At 42.5% G+C, this 25,500-nt stretch overlaps 1 protein-coding gene across 6 annotated transcripts in view; it reads right to left on the bottom strand.

Moving 5' to 3' along the window:
* Positions 1 to 25,500, bottom strand: part of LOC132816485 (protein furry homolog) — a 397,881-nt gene that overhangs the window by 298,643 nt on the left and 73,738 nt on the right. The window contains exon 1 of one of the 6 annotated variants that reach the window (XM_060826133.1): positions 22,848 to 22,888. The exons of 3 other annotated variants lie outside the window; for them this stretch is intronic. Coding sequence is in view for 2 of the 3 variants with exons in the window: in XM_060826129.1 (XP_060682112.1) it covers positions 7,652 to 7,721 (70 nt within the window). In the remaining variant the exon portion in view is untranslated. Of the gene's footprint in view, positions 1 to 7,651; positions 8,310 to 12,246; positions 12,306 to 22,847; positions 22,889 to 25,500 lie in introns of those variants that run through there. 2 more of the 6 variants (XM_060826131.1, XM_060826129.1) reach the window with 2 other exon arrangements.

Genomic DNA, 25,500 nt, shown 5'->3' with positions numbered 1-25,500 from the left:
AGTCCAAGGACCTGCATGTCCTCGGTGGAGTGGGAGGGGGAGTTAAAGTGTTGAGCCACGGGGTGATTGGGTTGGTTGGTTCGGGCGGCCCGGAGGTGTTCTCTGAAGTGTTCCGCAAGTAAGCGGCCTGTCTCACCAATATAGAGGAGGCCACATCGGGTGCAGCGGATGCAATAGATGATGTGTGTGGAGGTACAGGTGAACTTGTGGCGGATATGGAAGGATCCCTTGGGGCCTTGGAGGGAAGTGAGTGTGGAGGTGTGGGCGCAAGTTTTACATTTCCTGCGGTTGCAGGGGAAGGTGCCGGGGGCGGAGGTTGGGTTGGTGGGGGGTGTGGATCTGACAAGGGAGTCACGAAGGGAGTGGTCCTTGCGGAACGCTGATAGGGGAGGGGAGGGAAATATATCCTTGGTGGTGGGGTCCGTTTGGAGGTGGCGGAAATGGCGGCGGATAATACGTTGTATGCGCAGGTTGGTGGGGTGGTAGGTGAGAACCAGTGGGGTTCTGTCTTGGTGGCGGTTGGAGGAGCGGGGCTCAAGGGCGGAGGAGCGGGAAGTGGAGGAGATGCGGTGGAGGGCATCGTCGATCACGTCTGGGGGGAATCTGCGGTCCTTGAAGAAGGAGGCCATCTGGGCTGTGCGGTGTTGGAATTGGTCCTCCTGGGAGCAGATGCGGCGGAGACGAAGGAATTGGGAATATGGGATGGCGTTTTTACAGGGGGCAGGGTGGGAGGAGGTGTAGTCCAGGTAGCTGTGGGAGTCAGTTGGTTTATAATAGATGTCTGTGTTGAGTCGGTCGCCCGAGATAGAAATGGAAAGGTCTAGGAAGGGGAGGGAGGAGTCTGAGACAGTCCAGGTGAATTTCAGGTCGGGATGGAAGGTGTTAGTAAAGTTGATGAACTGTTCAACCTCCTCGTGGGAGCACGAGGCAGCGCCGATACAGTCATCGATGTAGCGGAGGAAAAGGTGGGGGGTGGTGCCAGTGTAGTTGCGGAAGATGGACTGTTCCACATATCCTACGAAGAGGCAGGCATAGCTGGGGCCCATGCGGGTGCCCATGGCAACTCCTTTAGTTTGGAGGAAGTGGGAGGATTGAAAAGAGAAGTTATTCAGGGTGAGGACCAGTTCAGTCAGTCGAAGGAGGGTGTCAGTGGAAGGGTACTGGTTGGTGCGGCGGGAAAGGAAGACGCGGAGGGCTTTGAGTCCTTCGTGATGGGGGATGGAGGTGTACAGGGACTGGATGTCCATAGTGAAAATAAGGCGTTGGGGACCGGGGAAGCGAAAATCCTGGAGGAGGTGGAGGGCGTGGGTGGTGTCCCGAACGTAGGTGGGGAGTTCTTGGACTAAAGGGGACAGGACCGTGTCGAGGTATTGGGAGATGAGTTCGGTGGGGCAGGAGCAGGCTGAGACAATGGGTCGGCCGGGGCAGGCAGGTTTGTGGATTTTGGGCAGGAGGTAGAAACGGGCGGTGCGGGGTTGTGGGACTATGAGGTTGGAGGCGGTGGATGGGAGATCCCCTGAGGTGATGAGGTCCTGGATGGTCTGGGAGATGATGGTTTGGTGGTGGGAGGTGGGGTCGTGGTCAAGGGGGCGATAAGAGGAGGCGTCCGCGAGCTGGCGTTTGGCTTCAGCGGTGTACAGGTCAGTGCGCCAAACTACCACCGCGCCTCCTTTGTCTGCGGGTTTGATGGTGAGGTTGGGATTGGAGCGGAGGGAGTGGAGGGCTGCACGTTCTGAGGGTGAGAGGTTGGAGTGGGTGAGAGGGGTGGACAGGTTGAATCGGTTGATGTCACGGCGGCAGTTGGCTATAAAGAGGTCGAGGGCGGGTAGGAGGCCTGCACGGGGTGTCCAGGTGGATGGGGTGTGTTGGAGGAGGGAGAAGGGGTCGTCAGAGGGTGGGCGGGAGTCTTGGTTGTGTAAGTAGGCACGGAGGCGAAGGCGGCGGAAGAATTGTTCAATATCTCGCCGCGTGTTGAACTCATTAATCCGAGGGCGTAGGGGAATGAAGGTGAGGCCCCTGCTGAGGACTGATCTTTCATCCTCAGAGAGGGGGAGATCTGGAGGGATGGTGAAAATCCAGCAAGGCTGGGAGCTAGGACCTGGTGTGGGACTGGAGCTGGAGCTGGAGCTGGGGGCGGGGTTAGGGCCGGGGACAGAGATCGAAGTAGGGGCGGAGTTAGACGTGGTGACGTTGCTCGACGTGGGGGCGGGGTCATGCGTCGTGACGGAATTAAGCGTGGGGGCGGGGTTACGTGAAGCGACGGGAGATGGCGTGGGGGCGGGGTTATGCGTAGTGACGAAACACGGCGTGGGGGCGGGGAAACCTGAGGATTTGTGCTCCTGCAGGTTAGTGATGTCAGTGGGGGCGGAAGTGGCTGCGTCGACGGCAACCGGAGGGGCGGAAATGGTTGCGGCGACGGAGGAGTGGTGGTCATTCCCGGTGGGTCGCGGGTCCGTCGGCGATCGTGGAAGCGGTTGTGTGTGTGGTGGTCACCGGGGCAGTTGTAGGGGCGGCGATCGCGGGGGCTCCGAGGTCGGTGGGGGCGGAAGTGACGTCACGGTCGGCGGCGGCCTTTGGTGCCGCGGGCGCTGTGGAGGCCACATGTATAATGGCGTCCGACAGGCCTGTGGAAGATTCTGGAATAGTTGAGGGGCCACGAGTGTGGGGGTAAGTACATGAAAGTTTTTGGTACTTACTGTCTTTAATCTCTGATAGGGCTAGGAAGAACTGTTTGTTGAGTTTGTGGATTCTTCTGTAGATGAAGAACAGCAGGGGTCCTTTGCAGGTCTGTGAGAGTGTTGTCCTGAGCTGGGGTAGGGCTGATTGCAGGGAGTGTAGGTAGCGACGCATGGCTGCAAGGGTGGAGCGGAGGATCCGGAGGGAGGTCTGTTGCTGGAGGCTTCGGATTTGTTGTAGGTACAGGTTGTCCTGGTTGGGTCCAAATTTTGTTGGTTGGAATGTAGTTCGGAGTCCGTGTGGGATCAGTCGGTTCCTTAGGCAGGTGCTGAGGAAGGAGATGTGGCTGTGGTAACGAGTCTGTTTGAGAACGTGGCTGAAGAGCTTCTGTGCAGAGGAGATGACCTGGGGGGTGCAGTGAGAGAGGGACTCACTGAAATCCTTGTAGAGGGAGGAAGAGAGCTTCTTCAAGGAAGGCATCCTTGTAAGAGGATTCGCAGTAGGTTAAAATCTTCGAGTAAAAAATGAGGTCTGCAGATGCTGGAGATCACAGCTGCAAATGTGTTGCTGGTCAAAGCACAGCAGGTTAGGCAGCATCTCAGGAATAGAGAATTCGACGTTTCGAGCATAAGCCCTTCATCAGGAATAAGAGAGAGAGCCAAGCAGGCTGAGATAAAAGGTAGGGAAGTCTGCAACTCAGTTGGTTCCCTCAACTCAGCACCGCCCTCCTAACCTGCAATCCTCTTCCTGACCTCTCCACCCCCACCCCACTCCGGCCTATCACCCTCACCTTGACCTCCTTCCACCTATCCCACCTCCATCGCCCCTCCCCCTAGTCCCTCCTCCCTACCTTTTATCTCAACCTGCTTGGCTCTCTCTCTTATTCCTGATGAAGGGCTTATGCTCGAAACGTCGAATTCTCTATTCCTGAGATGCTGCCTAACCTGCTGTGCTTTGACCAGCAACACATTTGCAGCTGTGATCTCCAGCATCTGCAGACCTCATTTTTTACTCGGAGGGATCAATAAGCATAGAATTAAGCTAAAGGCCAGGAGAAGAACATTCTTTCTCAGAGATTGGTGAGAATCTGGAACTCACTACCTGAAACGGTGGTAGAGGGAAAACCCCTTACAACATTAAAGAAGTACTGAGATGTGCAGTTGCATGCCAAGTCAGACAAGGCTATGGGCAAGCACTGAAAATGGGGTTAGAAGAGGTAAGTGGTTAGCTTTGACTGGCATGGACCGATGGGCCTAAGGGCCTTTTCCAATGTTGCAGACTTTTTTGATGTGTCAGGAGTATGATTGAATACTTTCTATTTGCCTAGATCAGTGAAACTTCATCAACACTCACAATGTATAATACAGTCCAGGACAAAGCAACATTACATCACCTTCAATATTTACTCCCTCCTGTGAATTCCCCTCCGATCATTTACTATCTTGACTTGGAATGACCTTACTGCTTTGGCCTACATGTGACTCCAGGGCAACTAGCCCGAAAACCTAGAACATTTTGGCAACAATCAGTTCAAGAGCAATTAGGGGTAGGCAGCAAGTGAGGGTTTCGCCAACAACACTCATATCCCATGTATATTTTGATTTTTTTCTCATTTTTTAAAATTTAAGCTAGTTTCCTAATCAACCTGTTCAGAGATGTTTTTACACACCTCTGGAGCAGGTGGGACTTGAACCCAGGCTTCACACTCTAGACTATTGAAATTAACATATTAAAATTTCTCGATCTACACAACACTAATTTGGAAACCTTTATGAGAACTTTCAGCACTTTTATATTTTCTAATTAATCTGATCAGAGACATTTTACACATCTCTGGAGCAAGTAGGACTTGAACCCAGACCTCTTGGCCAAAGGGAGATTACTAAAGTACAACAAGACCCCTTCATTTTTAGCACAAATGCATGTCAATCATCTCCTGCAGGTGTATTGCAACTCCTAAAACAACTGATGAGGGAGAAGCCAGAGGAGGATGAGCACTCAGAATGCACCATCATATGAGTCCTGTGCACAGTCCACCTGCAAAGATTTTTTAAAAACGTATTCATGTGTTATGAATATCACCGCTAAGACCAGTAGTCATTGCCCATCCTCAACCTCCATGGAGAAGAAGATGGTGAGCTGCCTCTTGAACTGGTGTAGTCCTTGGTATATAGGAACACCCATGGTGCTGAGCCAGAGACATACACATTTTGTTGAGTATAGCATCACTGATAGATAGGATGACAAATGTCAAGAAGCACAATATAAATGAGCAAAAGCATGTACCAGAGTGGAAGGTGGTCTTCAGAATGAGCAGAACATTCCAACTCTGTACAGCTGGATACAGCTGATGAGCCCTGGAAATAAACAGTGAAAATGAAACTGTGAAGCAACAAGAAATATGTGAAAATCTATCTGCATTCCCAGTGTCAGTGTGCACACTTGCATTGAGAACCTCTTTGCTAGTAGTAATGTCATGACATCCCTGGCATTTGTTCTGATGATCATCTCCATGGAAGGGTGGAACACCTCATGAAGAATCAGATACAGTAGGCCATATATGATCCATAATTGATTGCAATAGATGTAGCTGACAAGGCGAGTCATGGCATCTTTCAGAAAATCTTGTACACACATACATAGCACACTTAAGGTGACTACAAATGATCCACACACTGAGTGGAATCCTTTCCGGTTGACAAACATAACAGGATTATCTGATGGCACCTTGACTGAACACATGGAGCAATCAATGATGCCCTGTATTTACGGAAATACAGCCACTGTAGCAAAGGCAAAAACTCTCTGCATCTGAATAATGTCAATGAGAACATATTAAAAGCCCTTGAAGTATATGACACCAGTAAATTGGAACACAGGCTTGTGGGCTGCTGACAGTGATATCGATAAATGTTTCCAACTGATGCTCTGAAAGGTTTTGAAAGGGTAGAGAGAAAAAGAAACAAAAGCATTTCCATTTGTGGGAATGGCAAGACGATAAGCCATCAATCTCATCATCCAGAAAGCAAACATGGATTCAGATGTAACATTTTTACCTAGAAGATGGCAAGAACATGGAATATGTTACTACCGTGAGTGGCTGTAACAAGTAAAGTACGCTTATAAGGTTATGTTGATAAAAGTTAGATAAAGAAAGAGAAAAAGGCTCTAGAGAAACAAACTCCAATATGGACTGAATAATTTGTTTTTGTGTTGTATAATCTAATTCTATGTAATTGAAATAGTCAACTTTTCCTCTACTCAAGAAAAAACAAACTTCAAAATGAATAAAAGGGAGCAGACTACAAAGGTAGATTTGTAAAGATCTATTTCCTTGAAATATAGAAGGTCTTTTAATTATTACATTATTGTTTAATGGCTGTGAATTATATCAACAACATTCACAATCTAAAAATCAAAGCTGGTCAGTGTTGTGAATGCAGTTTTGCATGATCATGAAAGATTTTCTATTTATATAATGACTTTAACGCAATGAAACATACTATGGAGTTTCAAAGGATCACTATCAAACAAAGGATAACACCAAGCCTCATAAGGCAATATTGGTCAGAGGTTTTAATGTTGGTTTTAAGAAAAACCTTAAAGAAAAAAAGCAAGGTAGGAAGAGAGTGAGGTGTATGGAGAGAAATTCCAAAGATTGTGGCCTATTCATAACAATGGTGGAGCAATTATGATTGGGAATGCATAAGTCATCAGAATTAGGGGACATTGAATCTCAGATGATTAGGAGGGTTAGGGGAGCTTACATGAATTAAAAGTACAAAGTTATAGAGCGCTCTGAAAAAACAAGGCAGACAATTTAAAAAGTCATTAATTACTTGACTGGCAACTAATTTTGGTCAGTGAAAGGGGAACAGGCCTTACTGCAAGTTGAGACATCAGTAAAGTTTTGGATGAACTCAAGTTTATTGATGGAAAGATGTCCAATATAAAACCAAAGATTTTATACAAAGACCTTTTTTCTAAGAACATAGCTACAGGTATGCAGACAGTATAGAACACTCATGCCAATATCCTGGATTGTACTGATTTTTTATAACATTTCGTTTAGATCAGTTTGATCTACTATCACATCAGCTCTCAATTGGGCAACATGTTAAAATATTTTAAAGGGCAAAAACATGGAAGAGGTTTAGCACAAACAAACAATTCTAAAGCCAGAATTCACAGACAGAATGTATGACACTGATTACTAATTTCTCATGCTAATACTTAATACCACATTTTTCATTACTAGCTTTGTTTTATACAGCAGTCTATTATTAGTTGACTAATCTGTGACAAATTGTGTACCCTATCTAAAACCTTCAAATTTCTTGACTTTTTTTCTAAACCAATTAAATATTAAAACCAGACATTGTACATGACAATGTCTTAGAATGACATTCTATGTTCAAAATAAACAACTTCATGTCAAAATCCTTGCAGAAACTCTACACGCATAACATATTTCTATCTAAATTTGTCATTTTCATGTCAAAAAATCCACCACAGCCACATAAAATGAAAGGCTCTACCACCTGTCATTTGTAGTCAAATGGGTGGTTAACAAATACACATAAATATGTTGCCTACACAATACTAAGAAGAATTACACAATTCTAAAAAGCAATTACAAAAACGATTAGCACACAGTCATACCACCCTCTTGTTTTGCTTCAAATGCGGGGACTTTTTTCCCCATTATGAAGACTAAACACAAATAAAGACAGGAAATGCTATTCCGGATTACAAGTGCAGGCCTTACAGCAGATTGATAAGGGAATTCAATCAAAACAAACCTTGCTTAATTCCCCCACACATAATGAGAAATGTTTGCATCTGTGATATTTTGATTTTAAGAGATAACTGGAAACAAAAAAAGTGACAATTCAACAAAATACATATATAAACCAAAATCATTATCCATCAAAAGCACTGTCTAAAGAAAACGCTATGATCTGTGTTTACTTACTGTTGCTCCAGGATTTCAGCAGTGATTTGATGCTGATTTCAAAGAAGCCTGAATCTTGCTGGCTGGCCATATCGACAGTGTACAAAGAATTACTGTGATACTAAACAGCAATGGCAGGTAGCATTCACCAATCAGTAGCGCAAACAGCAGATTGGGAGAGACAAGAGATTTTTATACTGTACAGTTTCTCATCCTTGTCCTCAGTAGTCCTTTTAAATGAACAAAGATGTCTTTAATTGGTCTCTTGATGTCTTGTCTAGCTTTTATCTTCTCGGTATGCTGTCTGTCAATGGCTGGTATTTATCGGTGGACTGAGATGATGTTGAAGCTTGCTGTATTTCAATATGCATTCTTTGTATATTTGCTCAAAACAATTGCTGGACAAATACTATTAGAAAGGGTCCTTCAGTAATGTTTGAGGTGGCCTGTTCATTGCTGTTTTTGTCTGTCAGATTTAACTCTAAGCAAAAAAGGGAACAGTGCTTCCTTGATCCATTGAATACATGCGGTTTCACACGCAAACACTGCACCGACCTCGAACCACACCGAAAAGGAGGTGAAATCTTTTTCTTTTGTCGTCACCGGACTTTTAACCGGTTCTAGAATCCTTTCTGTCCCGAAAAAATACCTCTCTAATGAACGATTAATATGTGCGTCGTTCTGATCTTTGCTTCAAGCAGAATGCACTGAAATATATTCAGCCGCATCATGCTGCAGTAAAGCAGAACTGCTCCCATATATCTGGTTGCAGTGACGTTCAAAAGCTCATCAGTCAGCCCAATCCCAGGGGAGCGTGCGTGCGAATCAGTAGCTGCACGGCAACAGCTTGGCTTTTTTTGTTGTTATTTCGCTTTGTGGTAAATATTTTCTGCTTATTCAAACACACGTTCAGTCAATGCACCATTTTAAATACATGCTATCATTGGATGTAATCAGAATCAAAAAATAGATAGTATAAATGTTGCTCCTTTAATTCTCATACAATATGATTCAATTTAAAGGAACAGTGCCATGTCATATCTTATGGGCTTAGTGGTCCTACATCAATTTATTTACACCAGTTACTACAGTTACTTAAAGCATACTGCGACAGCACCTGGATACAATCCCTCTCAGAATTCAGAACCTATTACCAGGTATTGCACTTGTGAAATGATAGCATACAAGCCAACTCAAATACTATAGATTTTGGCATTAAAACTCAAACACGTTGACCGATGTTCTTCATACATTAAATGTGCATCAGTCTCAGGGGAGAGACAGACGAACAGTTAAAAGCAAAGATCCAAAAGTTTCTATGCGAGCTGTACGGTTGTGCCACACTAGCAATACAAAAACGGCATTTTGCTGTTTGCTGCCTTCAGTGTTGCGAAATTGCTGTATTTGCATGGTAAATAGAAATTAAAACTGCAGCAGATTCTTCTGGTTTGCTTGTAATTCCAAGTGCTAACAACACGACTGCCAATTCACATTTCTTGCGTTGTCTCATGCCGTCACATGATTTGGATAATTTAAAAATGTCAAATTTTACATTTAACTAAATTGTGCTTTTCCTTTGTCTTCCCTCTCTTTCAGTCTTTATTTCTCGTTATATAGTTTCTTTTATTCGATTTGACAGTGAATTCTCCTCATTACTTTTCCTTCCTTCTCAGTCCTTTGACTTTATTTTCCAATCTTTAATTGTCATTGCTGTGGAAGTTGTCTGTTTCCCTGTTCACTGAACTCCAAGATGTCTTGATATCCTCCGCTTTTAACAGCTTCCACTTTCAACAATTTCATCGGTTTAAAAAAATGAACTGAAGCGTTCAGGACAAAATTTTAACAGAGATGCACTGCCATACCAAAAATTGGTTCATTGAATTTCTTGAACAGACATTTTAATGCTGACTACTAAAGATAAAAATCAGTACATATAATGATATCTCTTCAAATTGAAAGCAATTATCCACGCAGTATAAGCAGTCCTTTGTTACATTAAAAATTCTGTGAAACATTTCAACAGTCCTTTGCACAACCTTAATGCCTTTTTCAAACAGTTTAAGAAATTTAACATTTGCACGCACCTCCTTGCAAGAACTGTGAAACTCCTTTAACAGTTCATCAAATAACCTACAGATGTACATACAGTACACTTAGAAAATAGAATGTATAATAAACATTTAAAGGATTTAGAAACTGAAAAAGTTTTTCACAATGTTATCAGGTTATCAACCACCACAGTAATATCACAATAAATCAAACCATAAGGGAGGCCTACTCTCAAATTCATGTAGAGTGAGCTTCGAGTTAGGTGACAAGGTTCCAAAGCAACCCAGTTTTACCTACAATTCAGGAGCATCTTTGCTCTTAGCTGCTTCAGCTACTCAAGCAGGTAGGTGATTTGTTGGGTTCTTCCAGGTCATCAACTTCTTCTGCTATACCTGGAAGGCTTGCCTCGCCGAGGCTGACCAGACCTCCCAGTCACCGCCCATTTTAATTCCTCTTCTCACTCCCTTTCTGACATGACCATCCTTGTCCTTCTCCATTGCCACAATGAACCAAACCGAAAATTGGAGGAACAGCACCTCTTCTTCTATCTGGGCAGCTTACAGCCCGGAGGACTCAGTATTCAGTTCTCCAATTTCAAATAGCCTCTCTCCCTCCCTTCTATTCCTCCCAGCCACCTACCAGATTAATTCCTCCCACTGACCAACCAGTATCCTCTACCCATCTTTACCTATTCCCACTTCACCACCCTGCCCCTGCTACCCCTTTATCTGCAGTTCCCCTTACACCCATCCCCAGTCCTGAAAAAGGGTTACACCTGAAACATCAACTTCTCCACCTCCTGATGCTGCCTGGCTTGCTGTATTCTTCCAGCCTGCTGCTTGTATACCTGCTAGGATAGACAGAAAAATTTCAATGGTGAATCAAAAACAGAAATTACTGTCAAAATTCAGCAGGTCTGGCAACATCTGTGGAGAGAAAATGGAGTTAACAATTCAGGTCCAGTGATCCTTCTTCAGATTTCATGTTCTACCACGTCTGCTGAGTTTAACAGCAATTTCTGCTTTTGATTCTGATTTCCAGCATCCACAGTTCTTTGGCTTTTTTTTTCCCAAAGCCAAATGATGGATAACCAGTATTTTGCATTCTGGGTAGCCTAACTCTATTGTGATTCATTGACGTGGTCACATGACAAGCTAGCATAAGTTCAGCTATCCAGAGTTACCTGTCCAGAACTTTTAAGTTGTGATGGGCATCCTTCTGTTGGATTTCTTATTCTGGTAGCAGAAATGGCTGCTAACTTCACCACAACTGAAGATTTGGGTTATTCAATTTTAATACATTGTGATTTCACTATATTTTGTTTAAAAAGTATTGTTAAGCATAACTTAAAGATTCACATGGCTGCACTGTACTTTGGTGTTTTGCAACAATAATTTGCAGTTGGTGCATGACGGAAACAGTGGCTTGGAGCTTTTTCTGTATCCACACCTTGTGTAATATGTAATCTGGATGAAAATAAAAACGTGGCTTGAAAAAAATCATACAATTTTGGGCATAAAGTAGTTGCACTTGTCCCCACAATAGATCTAACTGTCCTTTATTTCATATGACTGCCCATAAACTGCACAACACCAAATTATCAAATATGAGAATCCTCTAATAGTGCCTGTTTGAAAGGCCTCTTTACATTATGATATAATTTTCAAGTCATAGAATAAAAGAGCATGGAAACAGACCCTTCAGTCTCACCATTCCACGCTGACCATGTTCCCAAACTAAACTAGTTCCACTTGCCTAAGTTTGGCCCACATCTTTCCAAACATTTCTCATTCATGAACTTATCTAAATGTCTTTTAAATGTTGTAACTGTACCTGCATTCACCACTTCCTCTGGCAGTTCATTCTACATATGAATCACTCTCTGTGTAAAAACGTTGCCCCTCATGTCCTTTGTAAAACTTTCTCCTTTCAGCTTAAAGGTATGTTCCCTAATTTTGAACTCCCCCACCAGAGAGAAAAGACCCTTGCTATTCATCTTATGTATGTCCCTCAAGATTTTATAAACTTCTATAAGGTCACCCCTCACCTCCTAAGCTCTAGTGAAAAAAGTCCCAGCCTATTTTTAAACTTAAACCCTCCATTGCTGACAACATTCTGGGAATTCTTTTCTGAACCCGCTCCAATTTAATAGTATTCTTCCTGTAGCTGAGGCCTCATCAATGTCCTGTATAATCTCAAAAAAAATCAGTGACATTGTATTTTGGTTCAGCTTTTCAAGGTTAAAACAAAATATACATACTGAAACCTGCTCTATGACTTCTGTTGTTCTAAATTAGTCTTTGACGTAAGTTGTATCAAAAATAAAAATGACATTCCAATTGCAGATTCTTAAAGATTGCGTGCCTGATATACATAAAAAGTCATTCTGAAGCTTAAACATTCTGAACTAAGTTTTTTTTTGGCTGTGCGAGTTTTTCAAGATTTTTGGAGAGATTTTCACCATGATGCCTATTGTGATTTCTTGTCATTTCTTACCAATGCCCCTCTTAAATATCTAACTGTCCCTCACATACAATTCTAGCCCCATCTTACCCAGAACAACTCACCTCTCATCAAATAGCTACCAAAAGCCGGCATCCCTCGTGCCCACATTGTTTTCGAGAGGCCATTGTGCACCCGGGAAAGCACTGACAATCTGATGTTACCCCTAACTGGCAGCACAATGGCACGGCAGCCACAGTCACATTGCTCACAGCGCATAGCAGGCACTGCTGAAACTTGCTCATGGGTGCAACCCCATTCTCCTCCCCATTCACCGTTTCACTAACAGCCCACACACTTTACCTGGATACATAACACTTGTTTTTGCCCCCAATTGTCTTCCAAAAATGCCCGGTAGTCACCTGCATATTGTCATTGTCCAGGAGAGGAATAGGCAAGCAGTCGCTCAAGTACAAATGTGAACATTTATTTAAAAATCACAACACCAGGTTAGAGTCCAACAGGTTTAATTGGAAGCACACTAGCTTTTGGAGTGATGCTTCTTCATCAGGTGGTAGTGGAAGGCTCAATCCTAACACAGAATTTATAGCAAAAATTTACAGTGTGATGTAACTGAAATTATACATTGAAAAATTGATTGTCTGTTAAGCCTTTCATCTCTTAGAATATCATGATAGTTTCACTTCTTTCATGTGTAAATCAACAAAACCTTATTTTAAAAAGTTGCATTCTCAGGTTAGCTGTTAACAATGGTGATAGCTAGACAATATGTTGAAGGTGTTATGCCATTAGATTGATACTAAACTAAAAAGTGAGATAATGGATTTTTACATGAATTATTGCAGTTTTTGAACTTAGAATTCTACATGAATGCATGCAGTTTTTGAGCAAACTACAATGTAACCCTGCAAATTCACCCCACAAAATATATGTGTGTCTGTCTGTCTGGATTGGTGGTTGTGAGTGTGTGTGTGTGTGTGTGTGTGTGTGTGTGTGTGTGTGTGTGTGTGTATAGTGCAATGGTGGTCACCTGTAATGTGACATGAACCCAAGGTCCTGGTTGAGGCCCTTCCTATGGGTACCAAACTTAGCTATCAGCCTCTGCTCAGCCACTTTTCGCTGCTGCCTGTCTTGAAGTCTGCCTTGGAGGATAGTCACCTGAAGGTTGGAGGTCGAATGTCCTGGACCATTGAAGTATTCCCCAACTGGGAGAGAACACTCCTGTCTGTTGATTGCTGTGCGGTGCCCATTCATCCGTTGTCGTAGCCTTTGCTCGGTTTCCCCAATGTACCATGCCTCTGGGCATTTTTCCTTGCAACGTATAAGATGGGCAATGTTGGCTGAGTCACATGAGTACATGTCATGTACAAGGTGGGAGGTGTCCCCACGCATAATGGTGGTATCTATGTCCACATTCTGACACATCTTGCAGTGCTTACAGTGATAGGGTTGTATGGAGTTGTCCTGAGAGCTTGCTATGAACAACGATCTGTTTGAGGTTTGTCGATTGTTTAAAGGCAAGTAGTGGAGATGTGGGGAAGGTCTTGGTGAGGTGCTCATCCTCATTGATAATGTGTTGCAGGTCATGAAGAACATGGCATAGTTTTTCAGCTCCTGGGAAATACTGAACAATAAAGGGTACCCTCTCAGTTGCAGCACATGTCTGTCTCCTGAGGTGGTCATAACGGTTCCTTGCTGTGGCACGTCGAGATATCTTGCACCCTCTTGAATGTACAATAGGTAGAACCCACGATGGGATTTGTCCCAGATTTGTAATGGACTTCAACGAGCAGCCCCTAAACATGACTGATCTGACCCCTGACTGATGTCATTGCAGCTTGCTGACTAATGAAATGCAATTCCCCTGACTGCTGGTGCAGATCCTATAGGATGGACCTTTGCCCATTCAATGGACTGCTGTCGGACAGATCCCCTGATGGTGAGCAACTCAAGCTGACGACAGATCATTATCAAGGCCCTGGACTGTGTATGGAAAGTGCCCCTGACTGATGGGGTGTATGTGGACCCCCTAATCAGCAGCTGTTTTTCCTATACTGGTCTGAGGACTATCCCCCGACTAATCATTCAATATTGCCATTTGGGTAAATACATATGGAGCATGTTGGCCATACAGGCAGCTGGCACATGCTCTATGTGTTAAAGTGATGGTGTGCTGAACATCAAGATATTCCTCCTCCTTACTTCCAGACAAATTCCAACTAATAAGTCTGACAGGTTGCTTGTCTGTGCAAATGAGCACATCAGGTACAGCAGTACAATAGACAATAGACAATAGGTGCAGGAGTAGGCCATTCTACCCTTCAAGCCTGCACCACCATTCAATATAATCATGGCTGATCATTCTTAATCAGTATCCTCTTCCTGCCTTATCTCCATAACCCTTGATTCCACTATCCTTGAGAGCTCTATCCAACTCTTTCTTAAATGAATCCAGAGACTGGGCCTCCACTGCCCTCTGAGGCAGAACATTCCACACAGCCACCATTCTCTGGATGAAGAAATTTCTCCTCATCTCTGTCCTAAATTGTCTACCCTGTATTTTTAAGCTGTGTCCTCTGGTTCGGCATTCACCCATCAGCGGAAACATGTTTCCTGCCTCCAGAGTGTCCAATCCTTTAATAATCTTATATGTCCCAATCAGATCCCCTCTCAGTCTTCTAAACTCAAGGGTATACAAGCCCAGTCGCTCCAGTCTTTCAGCGTAAGGTAGTCGTGCCATTCCAGGAATTGACCTCGTGAACCTACACTGCACTCCATCAAGAGCCAGAATGTCTTTCCTCAAATTTGGAGACCGAAACTGCACACAATACTCCAGGTGTGGTCTCACCAGGGCTCTGTACAGCTGCAGAAGAACCTCTTTGCTTCTATACTCAATCCCTCTTGTTATGAAGGCCAGCATGCTATTAACCTTCTTCACTACCTGCTGTACCTGCATGCTTACCTTCATTGACAGGTGTACAAGAACACCCAGATCTCTTTGTACTGCCCCTTTACCTAAATTGATTCCATTTAGGTAGTAATCTGCCACCAAAGTGGATAACCATACATTTATCCACATTAAACTGCATCTGCCATGCATCTGACCACTCACCTAACCTGTCCAGGTCACCCTGTAATCTCCGAACATCCTCCTCACATTTCACCCTGCCTCCCAGCTTAGTATCATCAGCAAATTTGCTAATGTTATTACTAATACTATCTTCTATATCATTAATATATATTGTAAAAAGCTGCAGTCCCAGCACTGATCCCTGCGGTACCCCACTGGTCACTGCCTGCCATTCCGAAATTGAGCCGTTTATCATTATTCTTTGTTTCCTGTCAGCCAACCAACTTTCAATCCAAGTTAGTACTTTGCCCCCAATAGCATGCGCCCTAATTTTGCTCACTAACTTCCTATGTGGGACTTTATCAAAAGCTTTCTGAAAGACCAGGTACACTACATCCACTGGATCTCTCTCGTCCATCTTCAGAGTTACATCCTCAAAAAATTCCAGAAGATTGGTCAAGTATGATTTCCCCTTCATAAATCCATGCTGACTCTGACCTATCCTGTTACTACTATCCAGATGTGTCGTAATTTCATCCTTTATAATAGACTCCAGCATCTTTCCCACCACTGAGGTCAGACTAACTGGTCTATAATTTCCTGCCTTCTCTCTCCCACCTTTCTTAAAAAGTGATACAACATTAGCCATCCCCCAAGCCGCAGGAACAGATCCTGAATCTTTCGAACTCTGGAAAATAATCACCAACGCATCCACGATTTCTCGAGCCACCTTCTTCAGTACCCTGGGATTTAGACCATCAGGCCCCGGGGACTTATCAACCTTCAGACCTAACAGTCTCTCCAACACCAATTCCTGGCAAATATAAATTCCCTTCAATTCAGGTCCTTCAGCCACTGTTACCTCTGGGAGATTGCTTGTGTCTTCCCCAGTGAACACAGATCTGAAGAACCAATTCAATTCTTCTGCCATTTCCTGGTTCCCCGTAATATATTCCCCTGTTTCTGTCTTCATGGGCCCAATTTTAGTCTTAACCATTTTTTTTTGCCTTTCACATACCTAAAAAAGCTTTTACTATCCTCCTTTATATTTTTGGCCAGTTTACCTTCGTACCTCATTTTTTCTCTGCGTATTTCCTTCTTAGTAATCCTCTGTTGTTCTTTAAAAGCTTCCCAGTCCTCCGTTTTCCCACTTATCTTTGCTATGATATACTTTTTCTCTTTTAACTTTATATGTTTCCTAACTTCCCTTGTCAGCCACGGCCACCCATGCCTCCTCCTAGGATATTTCTTCCTTTTTGGAATAAACTGATCCTGCATCTTATGCATTAAACACAGAAATATCTGCCATTGTTCCTCCACTGTCATTCCTGCTAAGGTACTGCACCATTGAACTTTGGCCAGCTCCTCCCTGATAGCTCCATAGTTCCCTTTATTCAAATGAAATATTGTCACTTCCGATTGTACCCTCTCCCTCTCAAATTGCAGATTGAAGCTTATTGTATTATGGTCACTACTTCCCAATGGCTCCTTCACTTCGAGGTTCCTGATCAATTCTGGTTCATTGCACAATACCAGATCCAGAATTGCCTTCTCCCTGGTAGGCTCCAGCACCAGCTGTTCTAAGAATCCATCTCAGAGGCACTCCACAAAGTCTCTTTCTTGAGGTCCAATACCATCCTGATTCTCCCAGTCTATCTGCATGTTGAAATCCCCAATAACAACTGTAGTAACATCTTTGCGACAGGCCAATTTCAGCTCTTGATTCAACTTACATTCGACATCTAGACTACTATTTGGGGGACTATAGATAACTCCCAAGAGGGTCTTTTTACCCTTAGAATTTCTCAGTTCTATCCATACTGACTCTACATCCCCTGATTCTAGGTCCCCCTGCGCAAGGAACTGAATATCATCCCTTACCAACATGGCCACCCCACCCCCTCTGCCCGTCAGTCTGTCCTTATGATAGCACATGTAGCCTTGAATATTCATTTCCCAGGCCCTGTCCACTTGAAGCCACGTCTCAGTTATCCCCACAATATCGTATCTGCCAATTTCCAAAAGAGCATCAAGCTCATCCATCTTATTTCTAATGCTTCATGTATTCATATATAGTATTTTTAATTTGTTACTGCCCTCACCCTTCCCATCAACTCCTATTTCACTCAACCTTACAGCATGATCCCTTTCTGAGTTTTCTGCCTCATTAAAACAGTTGTCTTTCGTGACTTCCCTTGTTCTAACTTTCCCTCCAATTTCCTTCTTAAACATCCAGTTTGTCCCCCCCCCCCCCGCTGCTTAGTTTAAACGCAGCTGTGTTGCAGTAGCAAACTTGCCTGCCAGAATGCTGGTCCCTAACCTATTAAGGTGCAAACCGTCTCTCTTGTATAATTTATGCTTCTCACAAAAAATACCCCTGTGATCCAAGAATTTAAATCCTTGCTTCCTGCACCAGTTCCCCAGCCACACGTTCAAGTCCATTATCTCCCTGTTTCTGGCCTCACCAGCCCAAGGAACTGGAAGCAAACCAGAGATAATCACCTTGGATGTCCTGCTTTTCAGCCTTCTTCCTAGTTCTCTGAAGTCACCCACTCAAATAACAATCACTTACCTTACCAACCAACTTTGTGCTCCGACTGATAATCTTTGGCTCTGTTTGAAGCACCAATGTGCTAATGGGCATGGCACGGCAAGAAAGGCAAGGCATGGATGAATGCTGGTAAGCAATAAGTGAGTGAGTGCTAAGAGAGCAAGTGAGCAGCACCAAGATTCAGCCTGGTCCAATACATGATCTGGGTGCGATCCTATGTGCAATGTATACCTGCTGCTGCCTTTCAACCCTCGCTGCTGGTACACTCTTCAATACTGTCAGTGCTTCCTAAGCATTGAAGTCTGGCTGTATTCTAATGAAGTTAAATGGACTTGACATTGGCGAAATGGATTTGACATTGAACAAAACTTAGAATCTACCTTTTAGATTGCACACAGGGAGCAGGTTCCAGGGTTAAGATCCATTTGTGCATCTGCTACTGACATCTCCACATTCCATGCATAGAATGTTATACCTTCATTTCATGCCATTGCTACTTTCCGACTCAGTACCAATTCAGTCAGGGCGGTGGAGCAGATATGGGTGACAGCACTGGTTGTCTCTTGTGCCATCTATTTTGTTCCCTTTTGACTCTTGTTTTCCTTGCTTATTTAAGACTTACATTAGTTATTTGATTCATCGCAGGATCCCAATAAATTAACACTGCTTTATTGCTTTTCTGCTAAATTTTGGAGTTGTTAATTGTTCAAATGTTTTCAGGAGTTAATCTCTAGAACATTGCCCAAATAACTTGTCCAAATAATCCTAGGACAAACAAAAGTTGTCAGTTTTCCCAGTTCATTTGAAAACTTTGGCTTCACAGTACTAGTGGAAATGTTCAATCTTGTGACTTCTAAAACAGAACAGGATATACCAGTATATACCAGCAAAATGGCTGAGAGTGTGAAAATATTTACTTCATGGTCAACCACCACAATAGACAACTGAAGATGGCCAGCCTGATCACCTACTTAAGTAAGTTGCATCTGACTCGCTGGAACCAGACCAGCATCCACTGATCCAAGACATGGTCTAAAGAGAAGACATTTCCTGCTCTCTGCATCCAGATTAGTGCAAGAAGAGTCCATCTGTCCCAAATCGCAAGCAATTTCCTGATCCAGAAATCCAGAACACTACAAGGAAATAAATACTAATTTCAACAGTTGAGCTGCTTTCCATGATGAAATTCAGGAGATTAAGTGTCTACCAGATATAGCAATGATCAACAATGACATTTCACAAAGAATGATGTCCACTGCAAAGGGTATCAAAAGATAGAAGATACTCCGGCATAAAAATGACCCACAGATTGGAACCAGGCAAGAAACCTATCATTCTTCCAAATCTGAAGAGTGCATTTTAAGAAAACTGTGAAACAGTCACATTGCCTGCACTTGTGAAGTCAGAGACTTTGAGGGAGGTGAGATGGTGGTAAATGTAATATAATTCTATATATGATTGTTTCATGGGTTAACTAGGCGGAAATACTTCAGGGTAGATGTTGTGAAAAGTAATTATTCTGATGGAATTATTTGTTCATGTTACATTGGCTCCACGCATTCTGTGATGTCACACACGCTCTATGGGCAAGCCAATGTGTCTATCCTAGCTCCCTAAGGTCCTAGTAATTACGCCTGACCAAATATATTAGTGTTATCATGCAATACATGTTCTTGTTATTTAAGCATGGTGCCTCATTGGTAGATAGTGGTGTATCCTCTACCATTAAGCACCAGATAGGCTCACTCCAAAACAAAGACAAATGATGTTTGGTTTTACTCGTCGAGGTGGCAAATCCCACAAGAAAAATACCACAAATTCACCAATAACCTCCACATCAATAATCAGTTTGAAATCTGCCAGAATTGCTCAGTTTGAAACCTTATTAGAAAACCTCGGTCAAATCACAAACTAAGAGTTGAATAGTACGGATTTAGGTGTGAGTGACTGTCCTTGATATCAAGGCAACATTTGACCAAACCTGGTATCATGCACCAGGAAATGACATTGCTAGCAATAAAATTCAACAGCAAAATCATTAGTGAATCTCTAACTATCAGTGTGCTGGGGATTGCCATTGACTAAAAAACTAACTGGATCAACCACATTCTACTAGGTATTTTGTGGGAAGAAACTCAGCTCCTAACTTGCAAAGCTTCTCCACCATCCAGAGGCTTAGGTCAGGAATATCATGGAATGTTCTTCAAGTTCATGGATATGCACAGCTTTCATAAAGTATCAAGGACAAAGTAGCCTACTTTACTGTATTCCACCTATCACATTGAAAATTGATGCCGTGCACGACTGCTACACTGTGGTAGCAGTATGCACAATGTAGTACATGCATTGCAGCAATTCATCAAAGTTTCTCCCTCAGCACATTGCAAACCTCCAACTTCTACCATATAGAAGAAAAAAGGCAGCAAGCCTATGAGATGGTTCCAACTGACTTGGTAATATTCTGCTACACTAATCTACACTGTCACTGGGCCAGAATCCTGGAATTTCCTACCACCATACCGACTACAGTGATTCAAGAATGTGGTTAACAATGACCTTCTCAAGATAATCAGGGATGGGCAATAAATGTTGGACAGTGATGCTTACATCTCATGAATAAACAATAAAATGAAGAATGACTTGATTCACAACATTTACAATATGGAGAAATGCCAGCAAAAGATGATCAAGGATTGGTGGAACCCTCCAGCATTAAGTATCGTAGATAATATAAAATAGTATGTTGTGATGGACAGCTACAAGTACATGCAAATGACAGCACAGATACATTCACTCCATTGCCAATACTTATGTTCCAAATGAATTCATTTCCACGTTTCTTCACTCAGCCCTCAGCAAATTCTACTATTCCTCCATGTACATAACCAGATTTTCTTAAATGCTTAGCACTAGGTTACCATGCTGACATTCATATCAAGCAAACGGACAGCTTATTTCCAGATCTCTGAGAATTTCCCACTCTGTTAGCCATCAATGAAGAAGTAAAAACAGAAATTGCTTTTTGGCAGCATCTGTGGGGAGAAATCAAATCCAACATTTTGAGTCCAGTGACCTTATTCAGAAAAGAATGAAGAAGCGTCTGTCTTTGCTTCCTCACTCAGTGGCATAATTAAGGTTAGGTAGTGAGGGGAATTGTAACTGTATTTCAGCACTCAATAGAATTAACATAAGTTTGCCATAGTATAAATGCCTCAATACCTTTACTATGATTTCTGGATTGTTCCATAATTCTGCTTCAAGTGTGCAATAATCTTAATCAATTCAGGATGGATTAAACATATTGTCGTCTCCTGGTAGACAGCGCTGTATTATGTGATATATAAATCCTGAAATTTTCCTGTCAGTTGTTTCTTACATTTATTTTATTTACGTATATTTATTGTGGATGAGTCTAAGGCTGTGAGAGCTGGCCTAGATAGGTCCTAGACTTAAAAGCATTTTGGTCACAAGATAATTTCCAGGCCATTACACCCACATGCAAAAAGTATCAAACTTTTAACATCTCAGACAAGATATCGTAGGTAGAAAGGTTCTAAACATGAGGGCACCAACTGTGAGAAAGCGGGGTAATGGTGATAACATTGGACGAGTTATGCCAAGGATCCAGCTAATTCTGTGGAGGCATGGGTTCAAATGTCCTCATAGCTAATTTTAGTAATAGCGATCGTGATAAATATCACTGATTTTTGATGAAAAACCATTTGGTTCATCAGTTTCCTTTAAAGAAGGAAATCTTTTTTTTAATCTGTGATTCAGGACCCACAGTGAAGTAGTTGACTCATAACTTGACAGCAAGTCTACATTTGACTCAGGAGCCTTGGTAAAACTGGAATCAGGGAAAAAACTCTCCACTGGTTGAAATCATACCTGGCACAGAGGAAGATGATTGCGCTTGTTAGAGGTCAGTCAACATGACTGACATCTTCCAGGAATTCCTCGGGATAGATGTTTTTTATGAACCTTTTCAGGGCTGGTATGATGCAACCCTGGAGTAGGTGGGACTTGAACCCAGGCCTCGTATTGGAGAGGTAGGGACACTACCACTGCATCACAAAAGCCCCCCGGGCTCCTCATGGTACTATCCTAGGCCCAACCATCTTCGGCTGCTCCATTAATAACCCTCCCTCCATCATGACATCACAAGCTGGAATGTTCACCGATGAATGCACAATGTTCAGCTTCATTCACAGCAATCTACAAGGCACAAATCAGGATTGTGATGGAATACCTTGCACTTGCGTGAATGAATATTTGCCAACAACTCAAGAAGCTTGACACCATTCAAGACAAAGCAGCCTACTTGATCAGCACTACACCCGCAAACATCCATTCCCTCTACTCCCAACACTCAGTAACAGCATTGTGTATCATCTACAAGATGCACTGCAAAGATTCACCAAACATCCTTGGGCAGCACTTCCAAGCCACTACCATCTAGAGAAAGATAAGGGCAACAGATACATGGAAATTGCATCATCTGCAATTCCTCTTCAAGCCATTCACTATCCTGACTTGAAAACATACTACTGGAATTCCTTCCTAAGTGACATTGTATGTCTACCTACAGCACATGGACTTCAACAGGTCAAGAAATCAACTTGCCACCACTTTCTCAACAGCAAAAAGAGAGACTTGCAATAAATGCTGGCTCAGCCAGCAATGTCCATGATAAAAAAACCTGCCCCTCTGTTTCAATTCAATTAGGTTTGCTCAATAAGTGTTTGCCCAAAAGAATCCCTTGCCAAGAATAATATGTGTTTGTTCAAAATTCATACAACCACATAAAAAAATTTGAGTTCAAACAGATATTGACAAACAATAGTAATGCAAAAAATAATGCGTATGAAGAGCCATGGAAAATTCACAGCACATGAAGGCATTCAGTACATTTTGTCTGTGTTGACTGAGTAAACTAGTCATCTTTTCTAATCCCATTTATCAACATCTGGTCTGTGGCCTTGCAGGTTACAACACTTCAGGTGCAAAGCCAGGATATTTTTAAATGAATTCTTGAGGGTTTCCGCCTCAAACACAAAAGTGGACAACAAATTTCAGACACTCACCATTTCTGGGTGGAAAAGTTTATCCTCCAGTCAAATCTTCTTAAATCTGTGTACTGAATATAGACCTCTCTGCTACAGAAAACTGGTCTTCCCTGTTGTGTTAAATAGTGGACATGTCAAAACACTTTCCAGCCAATTAAATACGTCTTTGCAGGGTAGACACTGATGTAATGTGGGAAATGCAGCAGATAATTTGCATCCAGTGAGCTCTCACAAAAGCAATGTGATAACAGCTAGATAATCTGTTGTTTGTGCTATTGATTAAGGCTAATTATTGCACAGGAATCCACAGATAACTCACTTGCTCTTATTCAAAACTGTGCCAAGAAATCTTTTTCATTTATCTGACCAAATAGGACCTTGATTTAATATCTCATTCAAAAATATCTCATTCATGCAATGCTGCCCCAGTACTGCTTGACGTGTCATTCTTGCTATTTGTGTTCAAGCTTTGGAGTGGGGTTTGAACTTAGAACTTTGTGATTCAAAGATAAGCATTGTACCAACTGAGCTATGGTAACACACTATAGCATTTTCTTATCACACTGTAATTAAGTGATATAACATTATAGATTTGATCCATTGGATGATATTCCTATCTGAACTGCATATACCTCAAAGTACAACGGGATCTTGATCAGATGCGCTGGTGGACTGAGGAGTGGTAGATGGAGTTAAATTTAGATAAATGCATTTAGGTACTGCATTTTGGAAAGGCAAATCAGAGCAGGTCTTATGCACTTGATGGTAAGGTCCTGGGGAGTGTTGCTGAATAAAGAGATCTTGGAATGCACATTCCTAGTTCTTTGAAAGTGGAGTCACATGTAGACAAGATATTGAAGAAGGCATTTGGTTTGCAGGCCTTTATTGTCAGTGCATTGAATACAGGAGTTGGGAGGTCATGTTGCAGCTGTTCAGGACTTTTGTTAGGTCAGTATTGTGATCTGGTCTCCCTGTTATAGGAAGGATGTTGTGAAATTTGAAAAGGTTCATTAAAGATTAACAATGATATTGCCAGGTTTGGAGGGTTTGAGCTATGGGGAGAGGCTGAATAGGCTAGGACTATTTTCTCTGGAGTGTGGAGGCTTATAGAGTTTTGTAAAATCATGAGGAGCATTGATAGGGTGAATAGCCAAAGTCTTTTCCCTGGGTTGGGGGAGTCCAAAACTAGACGGCCTAGATTTGATGTGAGAGGGGAAAGATTTAAAAGGGACCTAAGAGGCAACTTCTTCACACAGAGGGTAGTGCATGAACAGAATGAACTACCAGAGGAAGTAGTGGAGGCTGATTCAATTACAACACTAAAAAGGCATTTGGATGGGTATACGAGTAGGAAAGGTTTAGAAGGATATGGGCCAAATGCTGGAAAATGGGATGAGATTAATTTAGGATATCTGGTCAGTATAGACATGTTGGACCAAAGAATCTGTTTCCATGCTGTACAACTCTATGACTCTAAATGATTCTGTAAATATTGAAAGCATTAGTGGTCATCTTCTAAAATTCTACAGACTCTGGAAAAATCTCTGCAGATTGGAGAATGGCAATAGGAAGACTGAAAACGTAATTACAGATTGCCTAATATTAATATTGGGGAAATTAGTGATTCTATTATAAAAGACATGATAACGGATGATTTGAAAAGTATTCATGGGATTGAAAAAAGTCAATATGGGTTTATGGAAGGCAAATCATGCTTCGCAAATCTATTGGAGTTTTTGAAGATGTAACTAGTAGAATGGATCGGGAGAACCAGTGGATGTGGCTTATTTTGATTTCAAAAAGGCTTTTGATAAATTCCCTCATAACACACTAGTAGTTAAAGTTGAAGCACATGGAAGTGAGAGTAATATTTTATCATTGATTCAGAATTTGTTGACAGAAAAACAGAGAATGGGAAAAAGAAGGTATTTTCTGAGTGGCAATCAGTTACTAGTGACTACCACAAGGATAGGTGCTTTGGCTCTAGATATGTATAAATGACCTGGATAAAGGAATAAAATGCAACCTTTTCTACATTGCTGATCACACAAAATCAGGTGGGATTTTGAGTTGTCAGGAGGTTGCAAGGAACTTTCAAGGTGATTTAAACAGGCTGAGTGAGTGGGCAAACACATTGTAGATGCAGTAAAACATGGCTAAATTTGAAGTTATAGACTTTGGTGTGAAAAGCAGAAATAAAGAGTATTATTCAAATAGTAATATACTGGGAAGTGTGGATGTACAAAAGGATTTGGGTATCCTGTTCATTAGTCAATGAAAGTAGACAGTCAGGTGTTGCAGCAATTAAGAAAGCAAATAGAGCATTAGCCTTCATTGCAAAGGAATTTGAGTTCAGAAGTAGAGCAATCTTACTGCAGCTGTACAGGGCTCTGATAAGACCACACCTGAAGTCGTGTGTGCAGTTTTGGTCTCCTACCTAAGAAAGGCTATAATTGCCACAGGGGACATAGTTCACTAAGGGGGAATGGCAGGTCTGTCCAAAGAGGAGCGATTGGGTTGACTGGCCCTGTATTCACTGGAGTTTCGAAGGATGAGATAGGATTTGATTAAAATGGAAAAAATTCCAATAGGGCTGGAAATTGCAGGGAGGATGATTTCCATGATTGGTGTTTAGGACCAGAGGATGCAATCTCGGGATACGGTATACCAC

Source organism: Hemiscyllium ocellatum, chromosome 6 (genome assembly GCF_020745735.1).
Source record: "Hemiscyllium ocellatum isolate sHemOce1 chromosome 6, sHemOce1.pat.X.cur, whole genome shotgun sequence".
In the NCBI taxonomy this organism is placed as follows: Eukaryota; Metazoa; Chordata; class Chondrichthyes; order Orectolobiformes; family Hemiscylliidae; genus Hemiscyllium; species Hemiscyllium ocellatum.
This window is presented reverse-complemented; position numbering and strand designations above follow the sequence as displayed.